The sequence below is a fragment of the Quercus lobata genome, chromosome 3, assembly GCF_001633185.2.
Source record: "Quercus lobata isolate SW786 chromosome 3, ValleyOak3.0 Primary Assembly, whole genome shotgun sequence".
NCBI lineage: Eukaryota > Viridiplantae > Streptophyta > Magnoliopsida > Fagales > Fagaceae > Quercus > Quercus lobata.
This window is the reverse complement of record NC_044906.1, coordinates 46,619,587-46,632,389: the sequence shown is the minus strand read 5'-3', so window position 1 is coordinate 46,632,389 and position 12,803 is coordinate 46,619,587. Positions and strand designations below refer to the sequence as shown.

General features: G+C 35.7%; 1 protein-coding gene across 3 annotated transcripts in view; it reads left to right on the top strand.

Annotated features, from left to right (window-relative positions):
- The window catches only part of LOC115981946 (choline/ethanolaminephosphotransferase 1), a 33,958-nt gene that overhangs the window by 4,566 nt on the left and 16,589 nt on the right, over positions 1 to 12,803 (top strand). For all 3 annotated transcript variants that reach the window (XM_031104393.1, XM_031104392.1, XM_031104390.1), the window contains exons 5-11: positions 6,557 to 6,634; positions 9,042 to 9,117; positions 9,217 to 9,239; positions 9,319 to 9,419; positions 9,849 to 9,943; positions 10,211 to 10,279; positions 11,249 to 11,318. In XM_031104393.1, the coding sequence (XP_030960253.1) occupies positions 6,557 to 6,634; positions 9,042 to 9,117; positions 9,217 to 9,239; positions 9,319 to 9,419; positions 9,849 to 9,943; positions 10,211 to 10,279; positions 11,249 to 11,318 (512 nt within the window). The remainder of the gene's footprint in view (positions 1 to 6,556; positions 6,635 to 9,041; positions 9,118 to 9,216; positions 9,240 to 9,318; positions 9,420 to 9,848; positions 9,944 to 10,210; positions 10,280 to 11,248; positions 11,319 to 12,803) is intronic.

The following is a 12,803-nucleotide window of genomic DNA, read 5'->3' as shown; positions in this document are numbered from 1 at the left end:
AATTTGTATTTTACCAATAGGTAATTAGGTTTATTAGTATTTTCATTTAATGTCCTATAGAAAAGATTATTTTTTAAATTCAATAATTGGGATTTTCCAAGTCATTTTGGATTAGGTTTTCCTATGTGAATTAGAATTGGGGTTTGGTAGTCTATATAAATACAATGACGTAATAAATTTCTATTGAAATTGTCCCAATGGTTTGGTGTTGACTCCAGCCAACCCTAGATGATGTAGGTCAACATATGAGGTTTTACTTTTATCATATGTTATTTTTTTTTTTTTGATAGGTAATAAAAATTTTATTCAAAAATGTTGAGCATCATGTTCACGATGGTGAACATTTTGATCAAGAAAAAATACAGTAGGTTCAAAAAATTAATCTAATAGAGTGTCAGAATTCAGAAATGGAAATACAATTTGTAAAACCCCAAACATGCGCCCACTTAAACAAAGTACCGAAGAGAAGAGCTTTTAAAAGATCTAAGGTTCTCTCATTTTCTTCAAAGGTGCATGTATTACGTTCTGTCCAAACCAGCCACATTAAACATGCCGGGACCATATTCCATATGGTTGACAAATATTTTCCAAACCAATTTCTCCAAGCAAAGAGGAGAGAGCTAACTGTCTTCGGCAATACCCAATGGATCCCGAATACCTCAAAAATTGCACTCCATAATGCATGAGAAAACTTACAGTGGAGTAGAAGATGATCCACAGTTTCCCCATCACAACAACATACACAACACCTGTTAATCAAGGATTGACCTCTCTTAACTAGATTATCAGATTGACCTCTCTTAACTAGATTATCAATAGTGAGTATCCCATCCCTAGCGATTGTCCATAAAAAGAAAGACACCTATTTAGGCACCTTTGCACACCAAATACACTTCCAAGGAAAACCTCATTGAGAGAACCAAACAACAACTTATAGTAAAAGCGCACATCAAACACCAACTTCTTAGTCAACTTCCAAGTCAAAGTATCATCCCCCTCACCCCTTGGGATAGAGGAATACAAAAACTCAATGAAAGAACAAACATTTTCCTGCTCCCAATCCTTTGGAGCTCGATGGAATTGAAAATTCTAGCTCCTACTTCCCCCTTCTAAGGCAAATACAATGAGGTTAGAAATCCAAGCCTATTAAGACAGAGAACAGGTAAACAGATCAGGAAAAAGGCCCTTTAAAGGAGTAATCCCACACCAAGGATCATGCCAGAAACTAATACGGTGACCCTCCCCACATTATACACTACTTGTCCAAAGAACTTCTTTGCTCCTTCTCTAATGCTCTTCCACATCCTACACCCATTAGTACCTCTTACAATTCTAGTGCACTAGCCTCCTCTAGCCTCACCATACTTGGTTGCAATAACTTGATGCCATAACCACTTACCAAGCAAAGCTTGGTTAAACAACCCAACCCTCCGGATCCCCAAACCACCATCCTAAACAAGCAAACAAACCTTCTCCCAAGCAATCAACGAATATTTAAAAACATCCTCGGAGGCTTCCCAAAGGAAATTCCTCTAAATCCTTTCCTTTCTAGTCTAGCTGCCATCGCTTGGGGAATAGTAAACAAGGATAAAAAATAGGTGGGAAGACTAGAGATGGTCCTCTTTAATAAAGTAAGTTTGCCACCTTTCAATAGATATAGGTGTTTCCAGCCAGAGAGCCGCCTCTCCATCTTTTCTATAATAGGGTTCCATATCGATGAGTCCTTATAATGAGTCCCAAGTGGCATGCCCAAATAAATCATGGGCAAACTACTCACCTTGCAACATAAAACACGGGCCAAGACATTCAAATTCCCAACATCACCCACCGGCACAATCTCACTCTTACCACCATTGACTCTCAGGCCCATAATAGCTTCAAAAAAAATCAATACCATCCGAATGTATAATAACTGTTCTCTGGAAGCATAATAAAACAAAATAGTGTCATCCACAAAAAGAAGATGACAAATTTTCAAACCTCCTTGTCTATGAGATCCTGCCTAAAAACCACAAAAAAACCATCTTCCGTTCTCTTCAACAACATGATCAACATCTCCATAATCAAGAGAAATAACAGTGGAGACAGGGGATCCCCTTGGCGGATACCACGAGAACTACCCAAAAAACCCACAGGAGACTTGTTTACTAGAACTGAGAATTTAATTGTAGAAATACAGGCCTTAATACATCTCCCCCACCTCGCCCCAAAACCCATCCTCTCCATAAGATAAAATAAGGCATTCCAATTCACATGGTCATATGTCTTCTTAATGTCTATCTTAACAAATAACCCCAGAGATGCCACACTTCAATCTGCTATTCAAGCATTCATTAGTAATTAGAACCAAATCTAGGATTTGTCTCCCTCCAACAAAAGAATTTTGAGAAGCAGATATCAACTCATCCAAAACCCCACGAAGTCTATGTGCCAACACCTTAGCCAAAAGTTTATAAAGGTTACCCACAAGACTTATAGGACAAAAGTCTTTTATATTGATTGCATTGACTTTCTTGGGGATCAAACATAGAAAAGTGGCATTGAGAGACTTGTCAAAAATACACTGACTATAAAAATCCGTGAAAAAGCCATAACATCTTGTTCTAGTACACTCCAACATTTTTGGAAAAATGCCATAGTAAAACCATCTGGCCCAGGTGCCTTATCATCTTCCGCCTCCGTAAGAGTCTCTAGAACCTCCTCCTTCTCAAACTCCCTCTCCAAAGAGTACCTCTCAACTTTGTCTAGACGTGCAAAGTCTAAACCATCAATAGTAGGCCTCTAAGATTCTGGCTCCTGATATAATTTCTTATAAAAATTCATAACTTTAGACTCATCCTCATATGGAACCCCCTCAACCTCCACCCCCCTAATCTGATTGGTTCGCCTATGAGAGTTAGCAAGTCTATGAAAAAAAGCAAGTGTTATTATCACCTTCTTTAATAAACAGCGCTTTAGATTTTTGCTTGCAGGAAATCTCTTCCAAAGAAGCCAAAAAATCTATATCAAATTTAACCACCACTCTTGTCTCTGTCCACTTGGGTTAGAACTTGCATCCCCTCTTTCATATCAATGTCTAAGAGCTCAGTCATCAAACATTTTTTCCTAAAAGAAACATCCCCAAAAAACATGCTTGTTCTAGTGTTTCAAGTCCCCTTTGAGAGCCTTCAATTTACATGCTAGAATATAATTAGGAGGTCCCAAAAGATGATAACTACTCCACCATTGACGCACCATATCCACAAAGCCCTCTACCTTTAACCACATATTTTCAAATTTGAAAGAACTCCTCCCCCTAGACATCCCTCCTGCCTCCAAGAGTAGATGACAATGATCAGACACCACCTTAGGAAGAATTCTTTGGGTCACATCTAAGAAATGATCCTCCCAATCCGCAAACACCAACATTTTATCAATTCTGGACATGGAGGGTCTGTTAGAGTCACGAAACCACGTGCACTCACCTCCCTCCAAAGGAAAATCAACCAAAGAGTGTTTCGCAATAAAATCCGAGAATTTAAACATGGCTGGACTGAACGAAGAACATCCAAGTCTCTTAGATGGATATCTAATAATATTGAAATCTTCAAACAAACACCAAGCCAAAAGCTACCGTCATCTCACAATGTCTAGCTTTGCCCATAATACATCCCTAAGGCTTCCATTGGTCGGTCCATAAATCCCCGAACAGATCCATTCAAAACCATCTGCCACACCCTTCAAAATGACTGAAACTGAAAGCCTTCTAGCCATAAAATCAACTTTCTCAAATACCCTCTTATCCCACATCAGAAGTATACCCCTAGCTATACAGATGGCCTCTAAAGCTACCCAGTCTATAAAGGGGCTGCCCCAAATACTTTTTACCATGTTAGAGCTAGTACTGTCTAGTTTAGTTTCTTGAAGGCAACAAACAATATCGTATTTCCACTTCTTTAGAAGATTTGTCACAACTAGTCTTTTATGAGGATTATTCAATCCCCTCACATTCCAAGACAGAAGCTTCAAATTCATGGATAAACAGACAAACCCAACCCAGAGGCTTTCAATCTGCCTCTCATAATTGATAGTGGAAATCAAATTTTTTAACTCCCTCATACCTCTTTGGCTTGAGATACCTGCCCGACGAGTGTTGACAATAGTAGCTTGTTTCTCCCACACTTTCTCCAATTTTTTAAAGAAATCAATACACTGCCTCTCACAACAAGCAATTGGGAATTCCACAAAAGTAGCCAAACCTTTGATCATCATGCTCACCCATTCTGAAGGCTCCAATTCATCCTTTGAAAAAAACCCATCTGTTTCACAATCCTTTGTGGCAAGATTGAGGCCACCATTAGGATCCCACTGTGCCAGAGGAGCAACATCCATAAAATTGTAGTCCTCCCCACCCTTACCCTAGGCCAAAGAAACATCCCATATCAGCCTAGGGAGTCACACTCTCGTTCATATCAAGACCCATCTCGGATAAAGGGGAAAAGTGGTTATAACCCAGCAAATGGTGCTGTTGAAACAACTCGGAGTCTTCGGAGAGTGAAAAAGCTAAAGGAGTACCTTCCCTTGGTGGAACGACCTTCGAGACAATATCGGTAAGGTCACTGACTTGCTCAAAAGCATCGGAAGAGTGATATTTTGGTTTTATGTAATTTTTGTTCTTTGGGGAGAGTTTTATTTAATGTTGGTAAAAGCAAGGGGCGCACTTAAGCGCAAAGGCATCTTGGAGCCTAGGCGCAAAGTGCAAAGCTCAGGTGCACGCCTGATTGAAGTGAAGCACACATTTTTAAAAGATAATTATTAATGATAAATGCAACAATCAAATGATCAAATTATCATATAAATTGAAATAAGTTTTTTTATATAATTCATCTAACATTTAGATAAGCCCTACTTTTGCAATTTTAACACAAAATTACAAGTCATTTTATTTTTTTGGATCAACTAGATATAAGTACTTCCATGTAATATCCTTTCTTAAATCTCAAATATCCATAATGCCCTATGACTAATTAGTAATATTAGTTAATAATTTAATCACATAATGACTATAACTCTATAAGAATTAGTTTGCTATGTTCAACATCAACCACTAAAGTAACTAAACAATTACCACAAATTTATTATATCATATCTTTGTTTTTTTTTCATGGATGAGCTAAGAATATGAGGACATGGCAATATGGTAATTGGTACCAAGAAGTAATCCAAAAGGGACAAAATAGAATAAGAAGAAGCTGGGTGGGTTATTGTTTCAAGGAGAAAAAATCAAGAAAAAATAAAAATAAAAATAGAGAAGAACTAGGAGGTTATGGGTTTCATGACAAGTTACACTTAAAATATTTTTTTTTTTGATAAGTATGTTACACTAAAAATATGCCAAATCAATGGTTTATATCGATAATGTCAAGATCCTTTAGCTTTAATTCAGTTTTGGTTTTTTTTTTTTTTTTTTTTGAAAAATATAAAAAAGTGCCAAAAAGCGCACTTTGAGCTTTTGGAAAAAGCGTGCCTGAATGAGCCTAGCTTTTGAGGTAACAAGTGCTGGAGTCTTTGGGCTTCCTGCTTTGAGCTTAAGCGCACTTTTACCATCATAGTTTTTATTTCCTTGATTTTAGGTGTTTTTAAGGATTTCTTAGTCAAAGTATAGTCATATTATGGTACTCTATCAATTAGGATATGTTTAGGAATATTTTTTACTTGTGAAATAATGTTTTTTTGGGCCTTAAAATAGGCTTGCATTGTGTAAAACGAAAATAGGAATTTGTTTTCAATAAAATTGAGGTTTTCTTTAGTTCTGGTGGATTCCAGAGTTTTTCCTTGTGGATTCAAGGCCTTATGCAAGGATTTGTGTCTAACTAGCTAGAATGATATCTAGCCCTTTCATGCTTTCTGCTCTACTTTAATTGGTACAATGTAGGACAACATATGGAGTTTATTTTTATCATTTGTTAGTTCTTAGATAGATTTTTTTTTCCTTGTAAAATAAGTTTTTTTGAGACCTTAAATAAGCTTGCAACTTATAAAACAGAATTAACAATCTACTTACTATAAAATTGAGGTTTTCTTTATTTATGGTGGATTCCAGAGTTCTTTCTTGTGGATTCAAGGAGACCCTTATGAATTTAAAGGTTTGTGTCTAGCTAGAATGAGATCTAGTCCTTTCACAATTTCCATTCTGTGTCACTAGATGCTGACTCCTATAGGTTTTCCCATGCATGTTGCTGACTCCAAGCAGGCCTAGGTGCTGGCTCCTATGTCCTCTATTTTTATTTTTCATACTCTTTGATTTACTGTTACATTGTTTTGGTTTGTCCTGCACCAAATACTTTGTAAAGCATTCATTGCCCAGTTGTCTTAAATAGTCATGTGGCAGCCTCCATTTGTGTGCTCTGTGCCCTAGATTGGTTGTTTTGTAATTGGACAGAAAAATTGGTATATAATTTGTTACATAAGGAGTTGCATGAAACATTCTTTCACATGCTTCCAAATTTATAAAGAGAAGTGATGCTGTTCTGTGTGCCTTCTGACTTCTCTGAATCCTTCATAATTTTTGTTTCAGATATATTCACCTTGCTTGGATTCGTCTCCTCCAAGATGGGTTCATTTTGCCCACGGATTGCTTCTTTTTCTCTATCAGGTTTGTTTGGATTTTATTCAAGCGTTTTGTAATGTTGTTTTGTCCAATCATGTTATTGTATTTTATGTATATTAGGCATGCTTTGTGACAGCTGATAGATTAATAAAGTTAAGTTACTTGTACAATATTTCCTGATTCCTATTTCTTTCACTTTCATGTATAATTTTAGTTTTATAGTTTGCTATTTTGCCTTTGCAATTTATATTGATTGTTATGCTGTTCTTATTTTGGTGAGGCACTTCAGAATCTAAAGGCTTTTGATTAAGTTGGACTAAAAAAGAGTACATCGAATGTAAGTTGAATCAACTTACATTAAGGAGTACTAGAGAGTTTGACTTCGGATAGAATGGAATGGCAGAAAAGAATATTTGTGGCCAACCTTGACTCATCTGTTAAGATCCATAGCTGATCCCAAAAATTGGGATGAAGGCTTGTTTATTGTTATGTTGTTCTTATTTTCTTTATTGAAGTCAAGAGAATTGGGGTTTTGAACATCCCTAGTTTTTTAAACAAGCTGAATGATGGGGATTGTGTTGTAAGGCTTTAGTCTCCACTAGATTTAATCATATATTGAATGGTTTGGAATGCATAGTAGTTGTGGAAACTTTAGTATGCTGCTGCTAACCTTAATATGGACAAGAATGACAGGCAATTCTTGAAACACAAGGATATGATACAGTGGAGAGATGGCAATTGATTAATTAGTATAATTTTAAAGTATATTTGATGTTAGTTTTAGATTTTAAAAAAACAACTAATAATTTTGAGAAATTATTTTCAATCTGTTTTGGGCTTCTAAAATACAGATATTTTCAAGCTGTATGTGGCTTCTAACATTGCTGTGATATACCTATTTTCAAGTATTTTGGCTTGAATTAATAAATTATTTAAGTTGGTGTATTTTATAATGATTGCGAAGGCCCACTGCAGTCTTAAGAGCTGGTGTAGGAGCAAACTGTTAATAGAAGCAACATCTGAGAAAAGAATAGAGAGAAGAGAGGTATCAAAGACTAGGACGATGCATAAGTGAAAGATGACAATGAGAGAGAGAGAGAGAGAGAGAGGTGGAATTTCCTAAGGTTTCACTAGATAAAGTTCTCCCCCCACCCCCCAAATTTTATAACCTCCTGTGTTCAGATTGTCCCTGGTATGTCTGTCCTGTCTTTGAAATCATTAAATTTTTTCCCCCTCAAATGTCATGGACATGCATGCAACTGTACCCCTGGAGTTACTGTGTCCAATAAGTGTCAGATCCTAGAAAGCACGGGTGCAGCTCCAGGGCTGCTGCACCCGCACCCGACGTGGCATGCGGTGTGCGATGCTGCTGACCGCGTGTCCGTGCTGTGTCAGTTTTTTTTTTTTTCATGTCAATTCAGGCCGATTTCGGCAGAAACAGTTGCCGAAATGGCCGATACGGCCTGATTCTGGCTGAAACGGACACCGAAACGGTCTGCCACCATGTCGCCGGCCTCCATTCTTCTGCTTCATGTGGCCTTGTGAGAGAAGAAAAAAAAAAAAAAAAAAGAGAGAGAGAAAAGGAAGAAGAGATAAATTGAGCTCCTGAAACTGTTACAGAGAGAGCAAGGGAGAAAGTTGTGGACTGTGGATAGATTTTTGAATAGGTGTATTGGTATAAGAGATAAGGACTTGAAAAGTCAAAAAGATAGAAAATGTTGGAACTTGTGAAAGCAGTAAAAATACAGGTTTTGATTCTTTGATTTTATCACCTTTACCCATGAGTTTTTATTATTCTCTAATACTTTGATTTTATCACCTAATTACTTTTTTTTTTGAAGGAAAATAATTTAATATTATAAATATGTTATTGGGCTAAAATTGGAGTTGTGTAAACATTTTAATAATATATATAAATATGCTTTTAAATTTATTAATATATATTTACCATTACTCTTAAATTGGTATATTTTTATCATTATATAAAAAAATATGCTTAGCAATATATAGAAAATATAAATAAAAATATTTTTAATAATTTTTTAATTGCCGCACCCTGTCGCACCCGCACCCTACTTTTTAAAAAATTGTTGAGTCCCGCACCCGCACCCGCATCCGCATCCGCACCCAAACCCAAACCCGAATCCAAATTCGCACCTGTGCTTCATAGGACAAAATTCAGATCTGGACATGATGGGGAGTTTGCCATATCCACACTTCCTTGGTCTCTGGAAATTGAAATTTTTATTGCATTTTAATTTTTTTCCTTATTCTAAATCTCATTCCCTGATTCGTAGATAGAATTTCTGCAGTGCCCTCTGCAATGTATTTCATACTTGATTATTCATCAATATTCTTGTATTGGCATGCCCTTCTCTTTCCCTTTCTTTCCTTTTTAATTAATTATTCTTTTTACCACTTTCCTTTCTAACCTTTCACTAGTTCCATTTAGACCTTTGATGCTGTTGATGGGAAGCAAGCTAGACGGACAAATTCCTCAAGTCCATTAGGGGAGCTTTTTGACCATGGTAATATACCCTTGTCATGTATATTGTATTTCCTTTTCTTCCATAGGTTAAGTGTTAATATTGATAAATAATATTCTTGCCTTTCCCAATATATTGTAGGATGCGATGCTCTTGCTTGTGCGGTATGTATCATCATATTTGGTTGTCATTTTGTAGCCCTTGGAAATTCATCACCTTTATCATTTTCTTTCTTAAATATAGTTAGAAGCATTGGCTTTTGGGAACACTGCTTTGTGTGCAAGAAGTACTTTCTGGTTCTGGGTAATTTCAGCTATTCCATTTTATGGTGCAACATGGGAACAGTAAGTTTAATTGATGCCCATATTATTTATGCATTTTATTCATTGCATTATTTCCTACCTTTATGGATCTGTAAACTATAATAATATTTTATTTATACTTTCCATCAATAAGAAAAAGGGATTGCTGTATACATTTGAATATTATAAATGAAAACTTTTCTTTGATTCTCCCGTCTACTGGGGGTCATAGCTGGGGGTTTCTGGTTTTTGTGGGGGATATATTAAAACCCTTGTTGTTTGCTGTTTGATCCTGGATGATGATTACAGATCTGTTTGTGCGTTTTGACTTCAATGTATCCTTGCACTATTTTAATTATTGTTTAAAACTATGCTTTTCAGAACTGGTTTTGTCATTGTTGATATATGTAAATTCCATTGACTGTTGGATTTTTTTATTAGCAGTATTGATATTTGATTTTCTTGGTACAGCTATTTCACCAATACCCTTATTCTTCCTGCTATCAACGGGCCTACTGAGGGTCTTATGTTGATATATGTGGCTCATTTCTTCACAGCTATTGTAGGTATGCTCCTGCTATCAATGTGCCTTCAACCCCTCCACACCCTTTTCCTTACCCCTCTTTTAAGTAATGTGCTTTTGTGCACTTTCAATCAGTATTCTAAAACTTAATTTAAAATCCAAGACACTGTAATTTTCTTGGGTTGCCTTTATTTTGTTCTACACTAAGCTTTTGAGCTCCATGAAATTTTGGAAGAATTCACATTTCTTTGCTAAGAAATATACCCTGTGAATCATTTGATCCTCATACCCAAATTCTTAACTTCTCCAGGTGCTGAGTGGTGGGCTCAACAATTAGGAAAGTCTTTGCCCTTCTTAAATTGGGTTCCTTTTCTTTATGGTAAGATTATTCTTTATAAAGCCAACGACCTACAACACATCATTTTTGGATCTGGAAAAACCTTATGGAATCTCTGCTTAATATCTTGCATATTATACTTTAATGGTTTAACAAGATTCAGACCCACCATAATGTTTTTATTATGAGATGTGTTATTTGGGGGTTTTTCTCAGTATGTTGTCCATTTGATTGTTTGTCCTCCTTTGGCTGTCTCATTTTTATAGATTCTGTTCTAAATGATCTGCAACAGTTTTAGATTACAGCAGTGTTCTTAAAATTTTTGGTGAGGTCATAGAGAATGTGATTCAGTGGTATTATTTGAAGTTTTTGTGCGGAGTTACCCTATTTCTGTAAGCCAATGTCATTTAGGTAGTTTTATCTTGTTAAGTGTTGTATTCAGTGAATGTTGGCCTAAAGGTTTTTATTTTATTTCTTCTCATGTGGCCTTCACTGGAAATTGTAGTGAAAATGCATTACATTCCATTTTTTCCTCTTCTGCTGACATTGGTTCTGTGTAGTTGAGTGTCATCTTTGTTGGCATGGCACATTCTTCCTTTTCATTAAGGCATTTATTTCAATGCTTTTAGGATTTGAGCATTTCTTCTATGATCCTAATTTGGTAATATATACACATGAATTCTACATTTTTTTTTTTTTTTTTCATTTCATTCCTTTTATTGTTGTCCTTACCAATTGTGCAATGTTTCCATCCTGCATTTTCTTTCATATATTCCTTCTTTGATATGGCTGCTGTTTGCTGCTAAGTCACAATTTCTTTTCTCTGTTTAAGATGCCAGAAAATAAGTTGTACTTCTGCAGGAAGAGTTTGTACTAGGCATTTCATAATTTCAGTTGATAATTCATCTCCATTTTTTCTTACCTGCTTGATGATTGTCAATAAACTCCTGAAATCCTTTTGCAATTTTTTGAAATGTAATGATTTCATTTTTATTTATTTATTTTCTTCAGAAATTCCTACAAACAGAGCAGTGTTGTTTCTGATGATTGCTTTTGCTGTAATACCAACAATCATTTTCAAGTATGTTCTTCTCCATACCCTAAATTATTGGGTTTTAAAGCCTTTTCTGTTCTGGCATGTGACTTTTGACATCATATGTGATTTTCTGACCATGATGCATCTGTTATGACTTCTTCAATGTATTGTAAACTGTTTTAGACGGACTGTTTCACATGCAACCTTCAGGTGCTTTCCCCATTCTATGATATGATAGGAATAACAAAGAAACAAGAAGGCACATCATATTAATTTGATCTTGACTTATATTTTTTGGAAAAAAAGAGAGAAAAGAATAGAAATGAAGACAAGGGAAAATTATGTTTAAACGGGGTAAGTTGAACATAAAAAGAAATATTTTAGAGATCACGGCAAGTGTGTAATTCCATGGTAAGGAGAGTGGTCCATAGTTCCACTGCTAAAAAAGAGGGCAGAAATGGAAATGGTGTGGATCTTAAGTCAGCAAATGACTAAAGGTTAAAGTTCCAGGGACGAACTGATTAGATGTGCAATGGCAGAGATCATTATTTTTACCATCTAAACAGCTACACACACTGCTCGTCATACTATCGGAGCTAGCCATGCCAGAAGTTGTTACCTTAACCACAAGGCTGGGGTGTCAAAGGCAGGGCAAGTGACTTGAGTGAAGTCAATATTACTTGGTAAACCTATTTGAGCCTAAATGAGATTTTGTTCAAAATATGCCCAAGCTTTTGACTTAGTGGTCAGAACTCGGATGGGAAGCTTAAATAGATTGAAGTTTCAGCACTATTTATTTGTTTGTTTTGTTTTGTTTTTGTTTCCTGTAATGTTGACCTTTGGACATTGGAATGGCATTTCCATGATATCACATTGCTGTGGTATTGTTGCACAATGGGGTCTGTATGCATATGTGTTTCTGTGTAAGGCCTTCTAGACATGTTTTGTGACCAAGTGTGAATTTACACAAATATTTAAATAAATTAATTGTGTGTATCAATTAGTGTTGATGGCATAGAGTTAAAAGGATTTGTCTCTTACTATGACTTGTGTTGGTGTGCTTAGGCGTGCTTAGTGCTTAAAGCTCTAAGCCTCGAGGTTTAAGTGCTTCGCTTGGCTGAAGCAATGCTCCTTTAATGAAGTGTGACTTAGAAGCACTTTTCTTGTGCTTTTTGAAGAAGCCTAAAGCATGTTTAGGTGCACTTTTGTTTTTGGCTAAAAAAGATATGAATCATTAATAGTAACTGCTTGATCTTGAAGAAAATGACGTGGAGCATTGATTTATTATACAAACACTATTCTTAAGATCTTGTACTACAAAATAATTTTTTGTTTACATATCAAAAAGTTAAAAAAACAAAATTAACATGAATAAATATACACACACACACACAAACAAAGAATTTATTATTCTTATGCTTTTTGGTCTTTGTCTTTTGGATCTATTTTTATTGAATTATATACTAATAACTATCAAAGTTATATACATTTATAAAGCATAAGAGAATTGCAAAAAAATGCTATGTTTAA